Here is a 23,694-nt window from a genome sequence, read left to right as displayed (position 1 = left end):
GCGCTGAAGATGGCAGGCGCTGTTCCTGAGACTTTGCTGAAGAAGCGCCAGCGGGATGAAGCCTGGGCGACAGCCAAGGCTTCAGCAGCTGCTGCGGCAAAAGTGAAGTCCAAGGAAAACCGCAAGGTGATTTTCAAGAGGGCAGAGGCGTACGTTAAGGAGTACCGGTCGCAGGTGTGTTCAGCACAACTTTCCTATGTCCAGCATGTGCCCATGCATGCACAAGGAGGCCGTGGATGGCCTGTTGCGCTGCCATGAATGGAATAAACAATGTGACAAGAACGACATAATAGAGGCGCCATGGCTGCGCTTGTGGTTGTGTTTGTGCCGTTTGCGGACCTTTGGCATGCAAACCTACGAACCCTCGCTGCAGCCAAGCTTAATCAAGCATTTTCTATCTACTTTGTCGTATTTGTCAAGGGTGTGTCTGGCTTGGTAAGGAAGGGACTTTCGCTGGTGTCCTGTCAGCAGCGTTGAATGCAAGCATCCGTGCAAGCGCGGACAGCAGGGGACGATGTTCGTCTGGTATTCAATAAATTGGAGCCTTGAGAATTCACTTATCTGCCTCAGCTCACGCCCACACCGAAGCATATCGCAACAGCCCTCTTGCTGCAAGTCCGTCGTAACACGCCACCTCCAATTGATGTCGGATTTCCTGTCTCCGTCCCTTTCATGAGCAGTAACGTTCGCGTAAAGTGCGGGCTTGCGATTCTTGGTGGACACTGGGACTCGCTCGTTGCAGCCAGGGCCAAGCTTTCCAGAAGCAAATGGCCATGCACAGGCAGCATCTTCTGTGGTCTTACCCAGAATACCAGCTTTATCAGCCCGTCGCCTCTTCGCAGGAGGCAGACTTGATCCGCTTGAAGCGTGAAGCCAAGAAGGTTGGTGGCTTCTATGTGGAGGCTGAGTCCAAGCTTGCTTTTGTTGTCCGCATCCGCGGTATCAACGACATGCACCCTAAGACCCGCAAGATCCTTCAGTTGCTTCGTCTTCGGCAAATCAACAACGGTGTCTTCATCAAGGTAAGCCTCATGTAACCCGCAATGACCTGGATCTGTGGCAGGTTCATGTTACATGCCATGCCGGCACAATCTGTGCTTCAAGCACTGGTCGCTGATGGGCAATGTGTTGCATTCCTGTTCTGTATGTCATGTGCGTATGTATGAAGAGCAATCGCTTTGCTCACGCATGGACTGATGACACAAACGTCCTGGTGGTGTTTCTTGTTTGCACGATACAGGATGGGGTTGACTGGTTTCCAACCGATGATAAGGCTGATGCAGTAGATGATTTTGAGTTTGTCTTCCGTAGAATCTCGTCAACCTGCTGGAGAAGGAGGTTGCGAGTGACCACCATCAAGATGGCCAAGGTGGAGCCTGTCTTGCAAGGCTTTTTCATCGGCGAACATTGCGTGGTTGATGCCACCAACTGCCAATCATTACTGATTCATTGGGCCAGTAGGGTTACCTAGAGCGACCAAAGCCATGTTCTCTTGTTACTGCAAGATCGCACCATGGGAACGACGACACAAGGGACACTCAATGCATTTTATTGCTGGTACTTATCTTGAGTCACATGCTCCCTTCCGGATGCAGCCTGGAGCCCTTTGTTCTTTGCGGGTGTGCCTCATGTTGGCTTGCACTCCCAGAGGTGCGAAAGATTGTCAGCCTGCTCTTGTGGTGTACAGGTCAACAAAGCCTCGATGAACATGCTTACTCGGGTGGAGCCCTACATCTCGTTTGGATACCCCAACCTCAAGTCAGTTCGCGAGCTCATTTACAAGCGTGGCTACGGAAAGGTGGGCAAGGACCGCATTGCACTCACAGACAACTCCATCATCGAGGTGTGCACCTGCTGCTTTGGATCATGTTATATTTATGAAAACAGGATGAGGATCATACCGTATGCACCCAAATTGTGCTTTGTCGAAGGTGCAGATTGGGCTGGAAGGTAGTGCACTTCAGGACAGATATTCTAGTAGCCGTAGCGTTCCAGCTTTATGCTTGGTGAAGCGTGCTACGGGCAACACTTAACATCACCCTGGTGGAAGTAGGCACTGGACTTGGCGAGTATGAAAGTCCTGTTTCCGATACTTTGTGTACGAGGTGCCTTCCATCGTGATGGGTTACGGTGGCTCGCTCATCTTTGCACCCTCGGCCATTTGCTAGTCCAATGGATGCCTGAAGCGTGGCGGTCCTTTCTTGACACTGCGATGGGGGCATGTTACGTTGACCCTGTCTTTTCACTTGACTGTCGCATCCATCTGTCCTGGTGGTCGCATCCAAGTACTAGTTGGAATTTGTTGACCTGCGATGACTTGGACAAGTTCTGGACTGCCACAGCAGAATTATTTGGCATGCATTGGACTAGCAAATGGAAGTTACAGTCGTTGCACGTGCTGGATGATCCATGGGATTTGCGTGAATATGTTCACTCAGCTTCAATTACCTGCACGCTGTCGGCATGTGCATGTGTGTTTGAGGGAAGCCACAAATGAACTTGCATCAACGGCTTTTGTAGAAATTGTTGCAGCTTATTGCAAGGGCAGGCGCACATGGTAAGACATGTATAACGAGATTGATCTTGCATCGTCTCTTGCAACCGGAAACACATTGCAAGTTGCCCTGTTACCTAGCGCATGCTGTTGGCTATGCCCCGCCCTAACTGATGCAGAGCCATGCATATTATGTACCTAGTTTTGCATGTGGAACAAGCTTGTCTCAGTCACAATAGGTATTACCTGGCTACATTTCAAGTCGTTGGTGCGGGTATCGACAGCTGGGCGTCTTGTCGTGCAGGGAGCCCTCGGTAAGTATGGCATCATCTGCATTGAGGACCTCATCCATGAGATCTACACTGTGGGCCCTCATTTCAAGGAGGCCAACAACTTCCTGTGGCCCTTCCAGCTCTCATGCGCCAAGGGTGGCATGTCCAAGAAGCGCAAGCACTATATTGAGGGTGGCCATGCCGGAAACCGCGAGGAGCAGATCAACGCTCTGATCCGCAGGATGAACTAGGCGTTGAAGGCAGATGTAGTTAGTGTCCCGTGCATGATACTCGTCGTGGTGTAACGCTGCCGGTCTAACGGATGCTGCATTCGTAGCATGGATATCAAGAGCGCAACATTCTCATTTGGTTTGAACATCGGGCTCTGGTTGCCTCGACGCCAGCTATCACATCAAAGGCCGACACGCAGACAGGCTATTTGTGAGTGTCGGCCTTGATTGCTCACCAGGTGGTGTGGGCTGTCCCATCCCGCTCATTTTCTGCAATTCCGGAAAGGCACAAGTTTCCATTGATAGTCGTGTCAGCCGAGGTCACGTTAATAAAGTCGTTATACGATCAGTAGTTCATTTATATCGGGTTGGGGCCATTCTACTTCATGTATCACATTCCACCGCGAAAGTTGTCAGGGTACGACAGGTGTCTTCGCGTGAACGTTGGGATTTGACTGCACAATGGTGCGCTGCCTGGATGCCCGATTGTATGCTTGGTATATCAACACTGAATCCCTGCTGGTTAGTTCTTTCATGAACGCAAACAATGTGTCCATCACTCTTGATTTTCTCCTGGCATCGTGCCCGACGCACTGATTGTACTACAAGCGGGTGCAAAACTCCTCATGATGATTTAGCTACGATAGACGAATGAATTGTGGCGTACCACAATTCAATTACACAAGAAATCTCTGGGGCTGCTGGTAAGAATCGATTCAGATGACTTATATTTCATGTCTTCATAGTTTCTGGTCGTTTCGTGCGCTATCTCTGTTTCCAGGGCCAATTCTAAATCGTTCCCTACATAGTCGATGGGAGAACTCATCAGCTTAGGGACAGCGGATAAACGTCGCGATTTCATAGGTATAAAATGAAAAATTTCAGCCTTTTTGTCCAGAGGCCATTTCGTTTCGGACATTCCCGGCGCAGAACTCTTGGAAGGCCAGTGCCGTTACTTGGTGATGTGTCTTAATAGACTTACGGCAAGATATACATCATATCTTGAAGAGCTAACGAACACATCTCAAAGACAAGGATGAGAAACAACACAACCTGCGCTTGTAGAATGGAAGGAATCCTGAGCGTGATGAGCGAGTGAGCACGGGCTCAAGAGTCTCCCAAACTCGCCAATCAAGCAGCTCCGTCGATAATGGTGAGTATAGTGCTACGGATGCGTCGGGAGGAGACGAGAAGACGTCTACGTATGGCAAGCAAGTAAAAACCGTCGTCAGCGGACTGACGGAGGAGGAGGAGGTGTGGCTCTGCTCCTGTCTTGCATTGTTTTTGGTGCAACCACCCGGTCAGCACGTGCGTTCACCTGGTCCAGGGTATAGGTGATTCTGGGATTCATTCTGCTGGTTCTCCGAAGGTCCATCCAACGGTGCTCTCTCCTTGTCTGTAAAACCTGAACTCACTACCAAAAATGGCGTGAGGGAGATCAAAGCCGCGGTCACCGCCTGTAAGCCATCAAACTCCTTAGCCTGGTTGGGGACCACATTCTGGTAGACACTGATAGACACTCAATCCAGAGCAACATGTGCATAAATAAATAACAAACATGAGCAGAGCAACATGTGCGTACCTCACGCCCGCTCGTTGTCACCCACCATCGGGTGTTTGAAAACAAAGTGATGATATCCAAGAAAGTCCATACCGGGCGAGCCGCTGCCCCTGCTGTCCATTCTAAGAGAAAAATGGCACACGCTTTGACGACCCGGCTGGGGCTGACAGTATGCACCCATTGCAGCTGTACTGGAAGGACAAGGCAGCATTCGCAAGGCGCAAAGCCTGCAATGGGCGAAGATGATGAGCGAGCAATAACAGCAAGCTGCAAGGCAAATCAACATTCAGAGGCACACTTTCTGATGGAGCGATGGGCAGGGACTGCAATGGCAAGACGATATGCAGAGAAAGCTTGCATTTGCTGTCACGCTGGAATTAATGACATCAACAAATGGCTAACAGCTTCTCCTGCCTGACCAGTGTGGTGTACTTCCCTCACAGAGATGGTATAACGGCATTGCATGCTGATATGATGCTGTTATGGACATTCATACAGGCTTCGCTGCCCGCATTGAGCCTCCCCTTTGAAGCGTGCTGTTTCCCTCACCGGGCAGCCTGGGCGCAGTGTACTTTGAAGATTGGGTTAGTGCCCCTGTTTGCAAAGCCTTGCTTTACGTTGATAGCTTCTGTCATCGAGCAACCTTAGGCTATCTTATCCAGTGCCAGCAGGCCTGCGTACACCAGGGTGCACGATAGCTTGCATGGACAAAGCGGTGAGATAGCAGCATTCTATGGCTGAGTGTGATAGATCAGATGTTCATAATGCGGATTGGCATCCCTAGCGTCGTGTGCAAAGCAGGCTCGTATGCGCTGCCAATCTGGGCACGTAGTCACACACACCAAACTTGAGCTGCGCCCCGTTCGATGGTACACGCTGCGAACGCCGCGGTGCTCGGATAAGGCATGGAACATGCTGGTGGCGTTGCATCGTGGCAACCTAGCTGCGAGGCTGATGATTCGGGCACATGCTGTTACAGTTGCACATCGAAGAGTAGAACGGGTTCTTACAACTGTACCACACTATGACGGAAACCTTGATATTGCTGTCGTGCAATGGGACCAAGCAGCTGAATTGTCACTGTCAGGAGAAGATCCCCTGTTCTGAAATATTCTGGATTATATGTCTGCCTCCAGGCATCCCTCTCGGGACCGAACCACCGACCCTGGACCTCCGATGCTGACTATCTGGCAATATCAAGGCTGACTCATCTGCTTCTGAGCGACGTCTTCACATAACACATGCCCCCTAATTTTATTTAAAAGCTTTGGCCAATTGCCATGAACGTGGGTTCCTCATCACAGAACTTGAGCCAAAGGCAGGGCGGCCTGATGTCTCACTAGACACAGGCTTTGTAAAGGATTTGATAAGGAACTGATACCGTACTTTACAAGCGACAGGGCTGGCAAAACAGGAAAAAACACAGAAACTAACACTGAAAGCAATGTCACAAGCTAAGACAAAACACACAAGAAAACCAGCAACCTAAGTCACGCCCGGATCTTCCTGCGGTGCATCACACCCTGCATGGAAGTCCGAGCCGACGTTCACGGCGATACGAGAGAGGGACTTGTAGTACATGCGCGCGTTGCCCTTGCACAAAGCACAGCTGAGCTCCCGACGGACGCCACGTACGAAGGCAGCCTTGCACACCCGGTTCCCCCCCCCTGCCGCCAAGTCGCCAAGCTCCGAAAGGAAACGCGAGGCGGCGGAGCCCATGCGGCCAAACGGCTCCACGGCGAGTGGGATGAAGTCGTAAGCGGAGCCCTCCCCAAACTCCTCGAAGGCTCGTTGCTTCCGCAGCTCCGCCTTCGCCGCCGCGGATCCGGCAACCTCTGCGGCATCGCGAACAAACGACGCGGCCACTGGGTGCGTAACAACGCAGTTCATGACGCGGACGCGGCCGTCAGGCCAGACAGTCAAAATATCCCCGCGACGAAGACCAGCAGCCCCCTGCGCCCCCGCAGCTGCAAGGCTGCTGTATTGCGGTTCCACGCTAGACGCGCAGCCCGCACGGTGGATGGCATGGCGCCAGGCCGAAACCCAGTAGTTATGGCGCATCGATGCCTCACCTGCATTGCGGTTGCACGAGAGAGCGTGGTCCGGCGTCGTGGAGTCGCCGGCGGTGCAATGGCAAGGCGGAACATCCACCGCCGTTGTCACCCCTAGACCGAGCAGGTGACGCCCCGCTGCAAAGAATTCTCCATTGCTAAGGCGCAAAGTGGGCGCGGTGGGCAGCGCAGTTAGCCATGCAGATGCAGGTCCAAAGGACGCACTGCGGATACGCGCCGCCGCGCGCCGACCGTCTGCGGTGGTAGTGTCGCAAGCTTCGATACCGTACTATATTAGACATTTGGAACTTTTTTTCGGAGCGTGACGTGTCACATTCATTATTTCTCCGTCAGTAAGGAGATTGAAATCAGCAGCGCCGCAGGCGAAATTTGTTTGGAGGTACATTTGTGATGAGCAAGCATTTGCCATTGCAAGAGGGTTCAGGTGCAATCATGCTCAAATGTATCGTCATACCCCATGTGCAAGCCAGGTACGGCTATCATCACCCCCATATCGGAGCCCATCAATGGCAATATTGCAATGTCCTATCCTACACCACTACCGGTACCGCCCAGTTAGCAGGCGTTGACCCGTGAACTTGGACGTTGAAGCCTTGGTCGGGTCATAGCCTGCTGGGTAGTCCCGCGCCTTGCGCCCGGCTTGTGCCCTGCTTTGAGCCACGCCCCGTGCCTTGGCTGTCACACCAAGGGCCTTGGCTTTCGCACAAAGGGCTCCAAGGGCCTTAGCTGGGCCGACAACACTGGCCCGACGGGTGGCGCTTGCGTGTTTGCATCATGTGCGGCTTTTTCAACAGCTGTCATGCCCTTCACCTTCTTGAAACACAGCAATGACTTTGGTTGCCTGAACCGGCCCCAGACGGGGCAGACGGTACGTGACAGCGCATTTTGAAACAATGGTGAGTTCCGCAAGTTCAGTAGGCTATTATATGCTTACATTCATGACAGTTTTCATCCTGGCTTGCATATGCAGCTTGCCATGAGTAGGCGAGGGTACAGGGTGCCGCAGGCACCTTGGAAGTTTTTTTGGGTCAGCGTCACGCGTGACATTTATTATTTCTCCGTCCGTAAGGAATTTTTCGGCATGCGTGACGCGTGACACAATATAATTGTCGACACGGTAAGGAACTTTTGCCCAGTGTGACGCGTGACTCTCCGAATGTCTAATATAGTACGGGACTTGAACTTGTCTTGCTTCTTCTTGCCGCTGTCGCGCCCTCTAGTTGCTGCGCTCTGGTGGCGCCCGCTGCTCTTAGGGCTCTTGCGGTTCTTGTGGCCTGTGTTGCCCATGTGGTTCTTGCAGCTCTTGTGGCTCAAACGTGACCCCTGCGGCTCCCGTGGCTCTTGCGACCCCTGCGGCTCTCGCGGCCTCTCGTCCTTTTGTTGGCGGTGACACACTCCCGCTTGCCGTCGACGTTCGCTTTTTCAGCCTGGGTTTCTGTGTTACCGGTTACTCTTTGGGCGATGTGCAGGTTTGGCGTTGCGGTTGAAGACAAAGGTTTTTTCCTTGGCGGGAGGGTGGTTTTTTCCCTGGGTTTTTTACCAAGTGAATACGGTGAAAGTCCGATGATGATCTTGGTTTTCCCTTTCTGTTTTCCTCCCTCCCGCCTTGGTATTTTCCCTTCCTTGACGGCGCTCTGGAGACTGCCTCGTGAGGAGCGCATCGCTGAGAACGGTTGGCGGAGCATGGTTCTGCCATACTTCGCCTTTGCGCGCAACCGTACTTGACTCCCAGCCAAGTCGGTTGTGCCACATTCGTTCTGGTGCCCCTTGAGTATGGTAGTTTTGTGCTGTTGTGCGGCCGTTCTTGGCTTTGAATTTTCGAACGCGTATGTCTTGGTGGTTATTGCGGCTTCGGCTGTGGTAGTTTCTCCTCTGTATAGCGGAATATAGTATGGTATGCAACTGTGTTACAAGCGACAGGGCTGGCAAAACAGGAAAAAACACAGAAACTAACACTGAAAACAACGTCACAAACTAAGACAAAACACACAAGAAAACCAGCAACCTAAGCTACGCCGGGATCTTCCTGCGGTGCATCACACCCTGCATGGAAGTCCGAGCCGACGTTCACGGCGATACGAGAGAGGGACTTGTAGTACATGCGCGCGTTGCCCTTGCACAGAGCACAGCTGAGCTCCCGACGGACGCCACGTACGAAGGCAGCCCTGGACACCCGGTTCCCCCCCCCTGCCGCCAAGTCGCCAAGCTCCGAAAGGAAACGCGAGGCGGCGGAGCCCATGCGGCCAAACGACTCCACGGCGAGTGGGATGAAGTCGTAAGCGGAGCCCTCCCCAAACTCCTCGAGGGCTCGTTGCTTCCGCAGCTCCGCCTTCGCTGCCGCGGATCCGGCAACCTCTGCGGCATCGCGAACAAACGATGCGGCCACCGGGTGCGTAACAACGCAGTCCATGACGCGGACGCGGCCGTCAGGCCAGACAGTCAAAATATCCCCGCGACGAAGACCAGCAGCCCCCTGCGCCCCCGCAGCTGCAAGGCTGCTGTATTGCGGTTCCACGCTAGACGCGCAGTCCGCACGGTGGATGGCATGGCGCCAGGCCGAAACCCAGTAGTTATGGCGCATCGATGCCTCACCTGCATTGCGGTTGCACGAGAGAGCATGGTCCGGCGTCGTGGAGTCGCCGGCGGTGCAGTGGCAAGGCAGAACATCCACCGCCGTTGTCACCCCTAGACCGAGCAGGTGACGCCCCGCTGCAAGGAATTCTCCATTGCTAAGGCGCAAAGTGGGCGCGGTGGGCAGCGCAGTTAGCCACGCAGATGCAGGTCCACAGGACGCACTGCGGATACGCGCCGCCGCGCGCCGACCGTCTACGGTGGTAGTGTCGCAAGCTTCGAGGAAGGCCGCGCCCAAGCGATCGCCAACGAGGCGTGACACGGACTTCTGAACCCCGGGCAGCTCCGCTTCAACAAACTCGGTTGGCAGGTCACGCGCGCTCTGGTCCCATTTGCATGCCTCGGATGCATCATCAAATACACGTTGCCAAGCGGTCAACAACCCCGGCCTTGTCACACTCGAGAAAGGCTTGCATGCATCCGGGCCTTCCTCCATAGCGCAAGCGGTTATGAAGGGCCTTCCTTCATAACCGCTTGCGCTTTGGAGGCCCCCGCCACCAGCGCCGCGTCTGCGACAAGCGACGTTGCGTCGCGCAGCCCAAATCCGCCGTGCCTCAAGGGGAGTTTGAGCTGTTGAATCGCACTCACCGACCGCGCTCCAGTTACAGGCACCTGAAAAAGCGCAACAGCGGCCGCTGTAATGGCTTCCTCCACTCGCGCAACGCTGTGTTGCAGGGAGCCCCACGGCATCGTGCGCATGAGGTGCGCCATGCGAAGGGACAGGGAGGATCGGAGCAAGGCAAAGTGTGCCTGAAGACTGACCGGCAAGGCCCTGAGTTTGTGAATCTGTGCGATAACGGAGTCCGCGCGGGCGTCCAGGGTCGCTGCCTCGTACCTGTCCGTGCCGATCGGCGTGCCGCATACCGTGATTCCCTCCGGGCAATGCATGATGCCCAGATCTGCCGCCAGCGCCGCAATTGCCGGTGAGGGGCCCGCGGTGAGCGCACACTTGAGCGGCTGCACGCGCAAGCCAACGCTCGCAACCCCTTGCGCCCCTGTGAGCGCGAGAAACGCGGCACGCAGCGCGTCCACTTTGCCAACCAGGCTGATGTCGTCGGCGATCGCCATTGTGGCGACGGTGGGCGCCACTGCTGAGGTGCGCTCCAGGATCGGTTGCAACACAAGGGCAAAGAGCAGCATGGCCAATGTGTCGCCTTGGCGCACCCCCATGCATGACTGAATCGGAGGAGTGCCCGCCTGCGCTCCAATAACATGCAGGTTTGTAGGGGCGCCGTACGACCACTGAACGTACGCCAACAACGAGGGCACGTGTTTTCTGTACCGCCTTGAAGAGCGCCGACCGGTCAACTGTATTGAAGGCGTTTGCCATGTCAACGGTCAGTAATGCCGCCTCGGAGTCGGACGCCAGCGCTGAGCGGACGGCGTGTGCAAGGGCCTCTACTCCTCCAGAAACGCCCACCGCGAGCTGGAGAGGCGCAAGTGAACGACCAAGTTTCTCGCACGCGGTCATTGCGCATAAGCCTGCGAGGCGGTATAGCACTTCTCCTATCGCAATGGGCCTTGCCCCACCGTCGGGCTTTTGCAAGCCCACGAGGGACGAGTCTAGCAGCGACGGATGGCGAGGGAGTTTGCCCGCAAGCATGTGGTTGATGAATTTTAGGGTGGCATCGAAGGCCTCGGATGAGCCTTTCACCGCAGCTAGCACGTGCTCGTACGTCATGCCGGTGGGCCACCTGCCGAGCCGCGTTTGGCCTTGAGTCGCTCCAGAGCGCGCTTGAAAGTGTCCTCGTCAACGCGAAGCGGCGGAGTGTTGTCCTCCAGCGGGGCCGGGGGCTCAGCGAATGGATGTTTCTCGCGCAGGGCCGCGATGACCTCAGGCAGACGGGTATCAGCCAGGGGCGCTGACGCCAGCACGCGTGCGGCGCGAGTCACACTGCCCAGTGCGAGCATGCGTTCCATACGCAACGCCATGATTTGTTCGGCTGACAGCTTGCGGCGCCGAACACGCGGGATAGCCACCTCTCGCTCATCCGTGACCTCGTCATCGTCCTCGTCCTCAAGGGCTTCGCCCGCCTGTATGCGTGCCATGCGGGCCAGTGCGCGCCGATTGCGCCCGTGTGACCCGCGGCTGTCCGCCAGCGCACGTCGCGTAAGGTCCGCGAGGACATCCAAAGCAGCGCAGACCTCCACGGACGAGCGAGAGTCGTCAGCGCGCTCGACATTGTCGTTGACGTTCCTGACTGCGCACGCAAAGGTGCGGCTCCACTGCGTGCGGACGGCCGTCGGCACTGTTTGCGGAATTATTATACGCGCGGTAGGGCGGCGGGCTGGCGTTTGGTGGTTGACGGCGCGCAAAGCGCCCGTGCGTGAGCGTGCGGCCGGTGTGCTCGGCGGTCGGCCACGTCCGCGCGTCAATGGCGCTGGTGACGCGCGGCGCTGTTGCTGCCTGACGGACGTTCCAGCACTGGGGCCGGCAGCAATTGGCGTGGGCAGCGCATTGATCGGCATCGGCGTCGGCGGCGGCGGGGGGGCGGCCCGCGGCATTCGAGCCGGGGCTGGCACAGTCGGGAGTTGCGAAGGCATGACAGCGGCACCTGGATGCGCATTGAATGGTATGCAACTGTTAATTTTGATGAACAGATATTATCAGCTTAAAGCGCAGTTCAAGGGGAGCTACACAGCCCTGTGCATCAGTGGGGTGCGAGGGCGACATGGTCCATTTCCAAAGCACAGAATCACCGTGCATGCCTCAGCAATGTGCTTGCTTGCCCTTTTCGCAACGCAGGGCACACAGGTGTACAGCCATTGACCAGACTCTCACCAGTACAGCCACACATGACGATCTGGTATTCACGTTAAACGAACGAAAGTATTGATTTTCACAGCTCACCCATGTCACAACACCAACAATTCTGGCAGAAGCAGTGAGACATCAGCCCCGCAGCAAGAAGACTATTTTGTTTTTTATCTGTATTGTTGCGAATAGTCCAATTCTAGTCTTTCTTCGATACTATTACCGTAGTAAATTAAACATATGGTTCGTAACGCGTAACGCTGGGCCGGACAACCTTCCTTGGCGTTTATTATATTGGTAGCGCGTAATGATTGGGGGAATAAAAACCTTGTGAACGGTTGTTTAATAAATGTTGGATGTAACGGGTAACTCTGTCCAGAAGTTTCTTAAGGCCTGCGGCACCCTGTGTACCCTGGCCTATTCGAAGCCCGACACCAGAACGAACTCTGTCATGAATGTAAGCATATAAGGGCCCATCTTACCTTGCAGAAACCACCATTTTGTCAACATGCACTGTCACGCACCGTCTACCCCAGCATGGGGCCGGTTCACGCAAGCAAAGGCAGTCATTGCTGTGTTTCAAGAAGGTGAAGGACATGACAACTGCTGAAAAAGCCGAACATGATGAGCGAGAATGGAATCGCATTGATGATTACTTGTTTGAGAAAGATATTAGACGCAGACAAGACGCGCAACGACCCAAAGCCAAGAAGGCTGCAGCTGCCAAACCCTCGAGGCGGTTCCTTGACTGTGAACGTATCGGTGACGGGCTCCACCAACGTAAGCGCCAACGTCAGCATGAGCAATGTTGGCAATGTTCATGCTTACGCGGCTGCGAACAACGCAAGCGCAATCCGTCTGGCTAAAGCGGTCGGTCCAGCTGTGCCCCTTGGCGGAGCATGCAACCGAAAGGGCAATCCGAGCAAGCCTTCTAGTTCTAAGGCTGGGCGCCGTACCACCCCTATGCAGAGCCTGTGGTGATGGATGTGATCGTCAAATTGCTGTACCTTGAAAAAAAAATCGCCTGCGGCGCCAGTCATTTCCTCAACCGTATGAACGGTTGTTTAATAAATTGAAACGCGTAATGTTTTGGACTTCAACCTAATTGACGGTTGTTTAATAATGTAATGCCGTAACGCCCCTCATTTTCTCAACCATATGTTTAATTTACTACGGTAGTATCGAGGAACTACTAGAACTGTTTAAAACAGCTGAGCCCGCACAAGCAGCAGAGCTGCCTTGGCAAAGGAAAAGACAGCTTTTTACAAAGGATCATATGTTGTTGATCAGGAAATTACTGGTTCGCTTTGGAACTAAAGTCACATGGCAGGTGATCCACCAAAATACGACACTTCACACAGTGCCAGCTTTGGTCGACTCCCTCTTTCACATCTCTGATTGCTTCGCTATGTAATTCACGCAAAACTTGCCACCAGCATCCGTCGAGGGCCGGCATGCAGGCGTCAATGCCCCGTCCCATGGTATCTTTGCACCTTGTCTAGAAGAGCGAAGTCTTCTTCATGATTCTGAAAAACTCCTCCTCGTTAACTTCACCGTCACCATCTCTGTCTGCCTCCTCGATCATCTCCATGAGCTCCTCATCAGTCATGTTCTCTCCAAGCTCCTTGGCCACTCGCTTCAAGTTTTTGAACGAGATCTTGCCAGTCTCGTCGTCGTCAAACAATCGGAATGCCTTCATGATCTCTTCCCGTGAATCACGCTCACCATCTTGGCGGTCATCATGGAGAGGAACTCCTCAAAGTCGATGGTACCAGAGCCATCCTTGTCAATGTCGCTGATCATCTTCTTGATCTCATCCTTCTTGGGCTCAAAGCCAAGCGCCCTGCATGCATCGATTCAGTGATGTACCATTCTCTCACATCAGGCGCAAGATAAAACATAGCCCACTCGCCAGGGGCAGTAATTTTTGTTGTTTTGATGCACCACTCTCACATGAAACCTTTGAAAAACAATGGATCGACATCCACGACATAGTAATTATCCACCCAATGCATTGCTGCAAGCAAGGACCTTCGCCTGTGGAGGAACTGCTGCACGATGTTATTCCTGCAGGTCACATGATCTTCGTTTGCCTCGGAAACCGGCCTCTGCGCTGGGGCATACCTCCTCAAATGTTGTATATGACTGATCCTTATGCATGTTTCTGGACGCTTGCATATGAGCACTCACAAGCAGAGGTGATCGAGGGGAGCGGCAAATCGCATGCCCCAATTCGCAAACCATGATATGCATGTTAATCAATCAGCTTCAAAGCAATAGGGATAGTGAAGGAGCAATTCACATTCAACAGTGGACAATGCAGGGCCAGCCTGTGCTACTGGAAAGCACTCGACATGATGAAAGCAGCTCGTCATCAAACAAGAAGGCACGTCCTGAAGTGAAACGCGGCCAGCCAACATAAACAGACCATCCGTGACTGGCGAAACCTCGAATTTGCTATTGCAAACGCCCTGAAAAGAAAGCTGCACAGCTTACCTGAGCAGCTCTGAAGTTCAAGGGACCAGGATGTCACCTTCAAGAAATAACAAACGTGCTTTCATGCAAACCATGCCGTTCTACTAATAGCAGTTCTCCTGGAGCGAGCGCGCTTCGAAGCTGGTAGAACATCACGCGACAGTTGAATTTGAAAAATATGCAGGCCGTGCTTCGAGGAAAACCAACACCTCAGTGTCGCATTCAAGTATCGCACCTCATCGCGACTTTCAACTCCTTGGCATCAATCGTCCCGGATCCATCCGTGTCAAAGAGGTCGAAAGCTTCTCTGCACCACACTTTCAAAACTTGACATACACCATTAACTTCCGCCACAGGGGCGGAGTGGACGCAAGCAAGGAAGAAAAGTGAGGCAGGGCTCCAGTGTATGCGACACGTAAACTTGCAGCCTCGGGCTGCTGCTGGGCCTTTGTGTATCCGTCTATTTTGTCAAAGTGCCACTACACGTCGTCCAAGAATTATATGAGCAGTTGAGTCGAACGAGCCAGAATGACATTTTACTGTGAAGGAACAGTACTTTCTGACATAATTTTCGAACAAACAGTACGGAGCATCGCTGTGGCAGCCAGCAAAGGGCATTCGTACTGCCCATCAACTAAACCCCTGTCCGCAAACGGACATCCCAACATCACGAGCAGAAGAAGGGAACATTGAACGTATTACATCTCTCGAGCGCGACATTATGCAAGCTGAGTATCGGCAGCACAGTGCTCCGTGCGAAAGACGTGTTTGAAGCATTGACAGTGGTTGCACGACACAACATCAAGCGTTCCACAAATGCAATTCGTACCTAATCTCCTGCTTCTGCTCTTCTGTCAGTCCAGTGGACCGATTCCCTTTGTCCCGCCTAGCTCCGAGCTTTGCCCTTGCGCTTGACTGCAGCACATCTTGTTTGCGGTCAGGAGGAAAACGGACAAAACGCACGGTACACGGCTAGAGGCAGGTGTAAAGAGCAGTTGCTCACAAAATATGCCTACGTTGAGGCGACTAGCACGTCAGACTAGCTCCACGTGCGCTGCTGAAGTTGCTCACAAACGCGGGCGAAAGCCCCGCTCCAGCAAGGATGAAGCTATGTGCATCACGATGGTTGGATAGCAAGAAATTATCTTGTGCATATGATAGAAGAGAATAAGGTGAATGCCATCAGCACGGATTCCGCGGACACACTGACAGGGAGCATAAATCCAACGTCTCAGCATACAAGTGCTCAGAGCAACAAATCAATGTGCAAGCTCCCCAATGGACATAAATTCAATGTTATAATAACACAGTCCTGCAACGGCGACCTTTTTCAAGACGAGACGCGAGGCTCAAGTTCAAACTCAAGAGGAACACACCATAGTGATGGATGCTTCACAGCCGAAGCACGAATAGTTCCTGAATGCAATTGGAAAGAGACAACACAAGATGCTGTGAGGCAAACCCTCAGCCTCTGATGTAGATTGTCGTTGTTGTCACCGATTTGTCTCGCCAAATGATGTATGCCGCGTGCTAGTCTGACATAGATAGATAGACAGTTGAGGGCGGGATGGAGGGCCGCAGCGGCAAGAATGCACTGTACTTCAGTCTGTAGTTATATTCCTAGCCATTAAAAATTTATTCAAGTACAGCATGCATGGTGATCTTGAAGCGACAAGTTGCTCAAGGGTTGCGTGCGCGATATTTCGTTTTGGGATCCGGGCACGCAGCCAGCACTGAGGTTTTGAGCAACGTCCCCAATGTGCATTACCGTTTGTCAGATGAAAGAATTTCGGAGTCTCGCAGCCATGCTTCCCATGCAGTTCCGAGCCTCGGACGTGATGCGCCGCGCCGATCCCTACACGTATAGTGCTACATGCAATTGTAGTGCGCGTGCGCTTTCGTATTCCGCATGACATTACGCGCATGTGCCGTAGCGTCGCAGCATTTCGGCGATTACGTCAAATGCCGATGCTGCTATTACTGAGAGGGCACATTCTTAGCCTTAAGGCCTCGTGACTGCCCGTCAAATACCAGCGAGCGCTGGTATCTCACGCATTCAGCACTGCAGTCGGGCCTCCAGCTGAGCTATCTCAACATCCAACGTAGGCGAATGCGTTCTCCTCTTCAGATTCACATGCAACCTTTATTGACTCTGCGTGAATCGTTCCTCCCGACGCCGAGCCCTCGATCCTGGACGCAATTCAATCGACCCTTGACCACATCCTGAGCACTGTCGTCAACATGATCCGCACCCGCTTTTTGATTGAAATAAAGTAACATACTACGCCAGCCCAAAAAAGACGGCGAGACAGCCAGATCTATCTCGCGCCTAATGGAAGGATGCAGCATCCCTGACAGGAGGCAACTACTGAGGCCTACGGAGCGCCGGATGTGGTTGGAGCTGGCCCCGACAAACTGTCAGTCGTGGGTTCAATCAACAAACCAGACTCAAATTCGGCGGGCGTAAGGGGTTTGAATCCTGACACGTGTGATCGGGCCCTATTAGGCCGCAACATGTTTCACCACAGGAGCGATGCATGCACTAATTGACACATCCATCATATTAACAAAATTGAACAATAGCTGATTGCCTTCTTCTTGCAGTCTCGTCACCACCACCGATGAGACATGCTACCCTGCAGTATTGCGCCTAGTCCCCAGGCTGTTTTGCTGAGGCACCTTCTTTGGCGAAGCTATACATTGATCGCTCACACTTGAGGTGTCCTCTCTCTACAAGGATGTCCAGATAGGCAAGCAGTTGGTCGACCGTCTTGTTGTACTTGGGCTCAAGGTGGGCGCAAAAAAGAGTCAACAGCTTATGCATCCTCTCCAAGGTCACAGCATGGCCGCTCATCAAAATGTTGTTGATCACCTGAAAGCAGCAACCAAAGAGGTCAGCGATGTTGGAAAGCTGGGGAAGTCACCAAACAAATGAAAAAGAGGTCAGAATGTTCTCGTGGTCGTCAGTCAATCAAGCTGCCACACCACCATCTATAGCTCACGTTGCCAGTCCAGAGTAACTACTGCTGTGACTGTCGCCCACTGTCATGACTGCTCAGTGGACAGGCGAAGGTAACTAACGTCTTTTACAGTCGTGACTTCCTGCCCAGATGAGAGGGAATGGGTGTGGATGAGATGGATCGCTTCACGGCACTGTGATGGTTTGCTGACGGCGGATTCTTCACAGAGACAGAGTGACATCTTTGTTTGCTAGATAGGACCATGCTATATATATATATATATATATATATATATATATATATATATATATATATATATATATATATATATATGAAGTGATAAAACCCCTGCACCTCGCCCCAATTATTGACTTGCGACACCGTTGGTGCCTCTTCCCTTGCTGCCGGGCAAGGCCGCAAGAGTGCCGTGTTACCCCAACCAATACATGCTTTCCAATCGGCCGAGGTACTGCTGCACAGACATAGGCATTTGCAGCTCTATGCGCAAAGATTGCCAGAATGCCCTTGTCATGATGGCCAGTAACTGACTCGCCAGACTGCACGATGGATGGACCTGTAAGCCCAAAAGTGCCCCGGTTTCTTCTTCTTTCATTCCACTATTATTTGGGTGGAATACTGAGGATGCGAGGCTCTATTGGGAGGAGCACTGATGACGAGGATCGCACCTGCAAGTAGGGCTCCATGTCGTGTGTGGTCTTGCGATGAGCGGGCCGAGTGGGCGCGTGGTCTTCATCGTCAGGATCGGCGACGATGACGGACTCGGTGACGGTGATGTTGTCAGGCAGCACCTCATTTCGGCGATACATGAGCTCCCCCGACGGCAGGCGCGCCTCAGAGAGCGCTCCGTGTTGCACCCAGAACAGCGCTCTGCAAAAGCAAAGCAGCAACGAGATGATTGAGTGTTTTCATGCAGACACGTCAGGGTTTGAAACTTCCTCCCTCATTCATACTGGTCTCTTCGCTTGTCTTAAGAAAGTGTAATTTTACAGTGTATGTAGTGTGCTATGACCTGGACAATCATCTGCATGTGGATATTACTGTACGCCATTTGCACGCCTCGGAGACTCCGAAGCACCGAGTTGTGGCATGGTGCCTGTGATGCGCGGACACCAGCCATGGCAATGAGGTCTTGAACGAAAAGCTGTTGCTGCAAACTCTGCCGAATATGCCTGCAGGATGTGCGGAGTCCTTGCAACGATCTACCTCAGAGGCAGCGATGGCGGCAGCAACGGCAGCGCGTCATCAGAGTTTCAGTGTCTCATTCTGCCTGATGCGAGTCTTTGCAAATTCGGAGGCCAGGCACATCATGTCCCACAGGAGCAAGGCAACCTCTGCACGGCATCTGCAACACGATGCAGGCACATGCAGACACGAGCAGTTGATTGACAAAGAACTGCTATCTCGATACCATCTTACTTTCATAACAAGGCCTCGACCGCTGGCAGCGTCAGCTCTCGCTGTTAACTTCAGTTCGTCAAATTCAAACTATCTGATCTTAATTATTACATATCCATCTATTCCAGGATGGTCTCTCTATCCTGTTTTTAATGAAGAATTCACTCGCGAGGGGGGCTCGAAGGAGCGCACTTGCGTAGAAGAATCTCCAGGGGAAGGTTGCAGGTGGTCGAGAGGTAGGACGCGGTACGCTCTTCCGCCTGAGTGAACTGAAGGATGATGACTGCGAGGACTGGGGAGACCGCAAAATGCATGACGGAAGTCCCGATTGTAAGGTCCAGCTGCACGGTGCCCAATGCAGTCTGGAACTTGAGCTTTCGGGGGCTCTTTAACTGGTGGAACATCTCTGAGTGCGCCTTTAGGCTGTCCTGGAGGCTTGCTGCATCGCACGCACCTCGCAGTTTAGCGCACAGCGTTCAATTTCGTTGCATGTTATGCTTTTTTTTTTTCGCCACATTGTGGACGCGCCATAGTGGAGTCCGATCACTTCACCTAGCTCGTGTTCTCCGACTTAGAGCACGGAACCAGATAACGGTTCACCAGATATGTTGGGAATATGCTGCAGACAGATAAACCATACATCTCTTACGTCGTCTAAAGGGGTTGAGTTGTTTGGGTACGAGATAAAAAGGGTTGTCATCTCATATCCAGACAACTCAACACTTTCTTTACCATGGCCGTTGCAGTACTACTTGAATTTAACATGGCCACTGACCCCATTTACCATAGTGCAATCTACGCGTACTGTGGGCTAGGAATGGTCACAGATGTGGCCCTATTAAAAAAGCCACCACCGACATCCATCTTGCAGCCACCGCACACTGGGGCAGGTCCCCATCATTCGCACTGCTCAAGAGTCAAACGGAATCCTCAGAGTCCCAATCAGTCACAATCCATCCAGGGTAGTGCGGAGGCCACTGTTCGAGGCTGGAGTTGTCAATGGTAAGGCAGAGCAAGCATCTGGGAAGGTGATTTTGTGCGAAAACAGCAGCGGTGAAGTTTTGCCAGACACTTTAATTTGCGAGTCCAGATGCCTGAAAAACACATGGATTTCGGGGACTCAAATGGGGGTTTCTGGCATGCCTGGGGAAGCACTGAGCAGCGGCCTGAGGAGGTGAGAGCACGCACCTGGAATGGTGATTTCGTACGAAGGAAGTCGCGGCCAGAACAGGTGGGAGCACACGAGGACGGAGACCCCCCTCAAGCGGTGCTGCAGGGTGGCAATGTGAGATGCCTCTGCTGTGCCTTTGAGTCCATTGGGCTCGGTAAGCATCAGGTTCAGCCTACGACTCACCTGCATCGCATCGAGTACACAACCTCAGCCCTGACCACAGGTATCCTGTTATTTGGGTAATGGCTATCAAATCGACTTCAAGTTGCAATGGAGACTGTGTGTACACCAGGTTGCTGGGCGGCAGATACCAATGTATCGGGAAGGACATTTGTGGCTCGGCCTTGACCCAACAACCACAAGCAGCCAGCTCCATCAACAGGCATCCTTGCTCACAACACACTCATCATCTTGCACTTTCTTGCCGTCCAAAGAGCACCTTGGGCAAGGGCAAAATCAATCACTGTTGCCTGGTGCAACAACACCTTTTCCCACCCTGTTACACGCCCTTGTGTGGTGACCCCACGCCTGCAGAAGCCAGTAACAGAGTTGGCGATGCGCAACGGAGGCGGAGGCGCACCTGCATGTCTTTGAGCATGACATCGCAATGATGCAGCTCTGACTCAGCAAAACGCAGCTTGAGAAGCTCCAGAGTTCGGGTCTCAAAACCTGTGTGGTAATCCGCTTTCTTGAGCAACTTATTCGCCAGCATGCGCCTGCATCGCACCATTCGAATCGCTCACCAACAACACCAGGTACGGTTCATGCCCATGCCAAAAAACAAATAATGCCTGCAGACATGCCAGGTCAGGCTATGGTAAAATCAGGCTGGTCCAGATACGCTTTCCTCAGGTGATGGTAGAACTCATCCCCAAGTTGTTCTCAGAGTTGCCAATGTCCATGTGGATGCGGTAGTGTTGTTAAAAGATACATCATCATCATCAGATAACGATGCCAACAGCCTACTGTGCTGAGCTCCTGCTGCGCCTGGCACACCCTCAAACAGCGGACGTTGTCCATGCAGTGACTCGCCAGGAGTTCGACCCCCAGTTTGCCCGCAAAAATTAAGCAATTTCAGGCATCGCGACCCGCATATTACAGGGTCTGGCTGAACGCTGCGTCCATGGATAGGCCTGCACGTTGCATGGGATCAAAGGCAGTGGCCATCATTTGCCGTCCCTCTGTCCTCATCAGAGACGAGCACTGGACAAACAACTGGACCGGGGTCATGGTGCAACGAACCCCAAACAGTGCTTGAATTTGCCGATGTCCATGTGGATGCGGTAGTGGTTTTGAAAACACCTCAACAACCAGGCACACGCGGCGCATGAATCCACCGCCATTGACAGAAAGATGTCCGCCCGACCGACCTAACGAGTGTGCAGAAATGCTGCTGTACGCACTAAGATTAGACGTGGGTTCAATAGTAAGCGAATCAGCAGCTCACAGCAGGCCCCAGCCACAGATCTTTGTGATGCTGTTGATACCACAAAAGTCGGATAATTAGAGATGTGGCGTGCCACACCAAATCTGCCCGTGACAATCCGCCCTACAATCTCGATACATGTAGCTCCCAGCCCAATGTACCCATGTCAGATGATGTGAGATGTCTGTACAACATCATGAGTTGCCTGCACATTTTATGCACATGTGCCATGGCTGGGCGCACTTGTACTCGTTCACGAAGTCTGTGTCGCCGTAGATGTCCACGAGGGTGGCGATGATGTCAAAGGATGTGTGGCTTGCGAGTGTTTCGTTATCGAGCTCCACAGTGACTGGCTGCCAGTTAGCGGCTTCCGCCAGGACGTTGTCAACGCCTTCCAAATCGTCATAGTCCAGCCCCATCAGGCTACTGTCCATGCAGTTCCTCATGTCCGAGAGAAGTGACTCGCCGTTGCTGTCACCTGCAGACTCATGCACATCGACATCTTCATAGACCATCCAAGGCATGTTTGCAGGACTCGAATTTCAGATTTACCTCATTGGTTTCCATGAAGAGTGCGGAGGCAAAACGCAACGAGTCATTGAATGAGGAGTCTTCGTTGACAAAGAGGAGTGCAATAGACGCAAGGTGGACAATGGCAACTCAAGAGAGATGTCATGCAGCCCGCTCATATGTGCTTGAGGGGGAGCACGCGACTGACGCTTTTCAGACGGCCCAAAAGTGTACATTATCCCAGATGAATTTCAGACATGAAAGCATTGCTTGAGCGCACACCAAGAGAAGTCAGCGCCCGGGTAAGCGCCCAGGTAAGTTGCTTGTATGTTCTACCCAAGCTTTGCAAGAGTCAACGCCGTTTGCTGCGCCATTGTACTTCTCTCGGCGTTAACGTCACACCCGAAGAGAACTTTACAGCGCCACGCCATAAGAGTCTGCCTCACATTCATGCAAAGAGTGGCAGTGGATTGCTTGGACGCACCCGTGTCCTGAGTCAACATTTTGACAACGCAGCGAATGGTGTCCGGGCGAGAGCGCAGGTATGCCTTGATAGGCTCTGCAATTGCTTCCAGCAGGTTTCCAGATGAGTCAATGCTGCGAAGTACCTTCATGGCCGCGATGTACGCCTCAAGGATGGAGTCGGTCGCGACTCCTTCGCACACAAACACCGTCAGCTATCTCAGGATAGACAGCCTACGTATTATGCGTGCGATTCCTTGTAGCAAGTTTGATTGTCGTAGAGCGCGTGCATGGCCATCCGATAGGCGCAAGGATCAGCACGCCATGTGTGACCCTGCAGCCTGAATTCTCTCCTGAATTTCAGGTGTCATGCATAAGAGCATCTGCCCTGGACTTTGGCAACAGTGCGTCGTGAAAAGAGGACACGAGTCTAGCAACCGGCGCAAACGGGCGCGAACCGTACGCTTGTGAGCCAGCCGTGCCGCTTTGTCACTTTGTCTCAGCTTTCCACAGCAGCAAAATCATTTCGCCAGGCCATGCCTGTTCGACAATTTCCATGACTCGCATCAATAGGCTATGAGGATTTTGTGGCTGCAACATCTCCAGTGGCTCTCAGGCGTTCGCTGCTAACCTCAAGTTCCACAATCAAGGGCAGGCAAACATACCAGGCCTGTCAGGCCGGATATGCAAAACGCCAGTGAAGACAGATTGAAGTACCATTGTGAGACTGGTGTCGCTTTTCGATTTGTGCTGTGCTGTTCTGCCTATCTATGAATGAGGGCACGCACGATATCGACACGCATATGCAAGTCTGGCGTTGCTTCTCACTAGTGCTGTGCTGGCCCGTTGTCTATGGGCCACACAATGCCGGCAGACATTGCCTCAGGCAGAGCCAAAATTCAGCCTGATCCTGACCCAAGTAGGTCTTGGAGCAATGTCCATGTGGATGTGATAGTGTTGTAAAAAGATGTATCATTTGTATACATCGTAATGAGAGCCGAAGTTCAGCCTGACCCGCGATGTCCGAAATCGAGCAGAGACACGATATCGGCAGATCTGCCGTGGCAGCACTGCCAGAAAGGGCGAGAAACGCGTACCCGCATGTAGTAGGCGCCGCTTCACAGAGGTGCGCAGGGAGTCCACAAAGCGAGAGTGCAGATTGGTGTATGCGAGGCATGCGCACATGTCCTCTACGGCGGGTTGGCTGTCTGGAAAGTCCACGGTGATGTCAAACATGTGCTGGATGTAGAGCCGGCCCA

The 23,694-nt window shown here is 53.0% G+C and overlaps 4 protein-coding genes across 4 annotated transcripts; 1 reads left to right on the top strand and 3 right to left on the bottom strand.

The window, feature by feature from the left end:
* Positions 1 to 3,017, top strand: LOC149809700 (large ribosomal subunit protein uL30y-like). The gene is made up of 4 exons (XM_089994682.1): positions 1 to 174; positions 843 to 1,022; positions 1,688 to 1,843; positions 2,799 to 3,017. Exons 1-4 carry the CDS (start codon positions 10 to 12, stop codon positions 3,015 to 3,017), a joined length of 720 nt encoding a protein of 239 aa, XP_089850808.1. The 5' UTR covers positions 1 to 9.
* Positions 3,018 to 9,707: 6,690 nt separating this feature from the next.
* On the bottom strand, positions 9,708 to 10,941 carry LOC149809699 (uncharacterized). Its single transcript, XM_089994685.1, has 2 exons — positions 10,513 to 10,941; positions 9,708 to 10,457 (listed from the first exon to the last, which is right to left on the bottom strand). Exons 1-2 carry the CDS (start codon positions 10,939 to 10,941, stop codon positions 9,708 to 9,710), a joined length of 1,179 nt encoding a protein of 392 aa, XP_089850811.1.
* A 2,572-nt stretch (positions 10,942 to 13,513) lies between these two features.
* On the bottom strand, positions 13,514 to 16,406 carry LOC149809698 (caltractin-like). The gene is given in 6 exon segments (XM_089994684.1): positions 13,514 to 13,743; positions 13,746 to 13,858; positions 14,726 to 14,797; positions 15,320 to 15,462; positions 15,562 to 15,635; positions 16,259 to 16,406. Coding segments are annotated over 6 exon segments (780 nt in total).
* A 734-nt stretch (positions 16,407 to 17,140) lies between these two features.
* Positions 17,141 to 21,987, bottom strand: LOC149809697 (anaphase-promoting complex subunit 2-like). The gene is made up of 8 exons (XM_089994683.1): positions 21,707 to 21,987; positions 20,618 to 20,753; positions 20,055 to 20,220; positions 19,059 to 19,305; positions 18,515 to 18,640; positions 18,137 to 18,338; positions 17,885 to 18,007; positions 17,141 to 17,401 (listed from the first exon to the last, which is right to left on the bottom strand). The coding sequence occupies exons 1-8, from the start codon at positions 21,985 to 21,987 to the stop codon at positions 17,141 to 17,143; spliced, it is 1,542 nt and encodes a 513-aa protein (XP_089850809.1).
* Positions 21,988 to 23,694: the final 1,707 nt, after the last annotated feature.

Source organism: Nuphar pumila, unplaced genomic scaffold (assembly GCF_984573655.1).
Source record: "Nuphar pumila unplaced genomic scaffold, dmNupPumi1.hap1.1 HAP1_SCAFFOLD_877, whole genome shotgun sequence".
Taxonomy (NCBI): Eukaryota; Viridiplantae; Streptophyta; class Magnoliopsida; order Nymphaeales; family Nymphaeaceae; genus Nuphar; species Nuphar pumila.
Note: the sequence above shows the minus strand (reverse complement) of the source record. Positions and strands in the feature narration are given on the sequence as shown.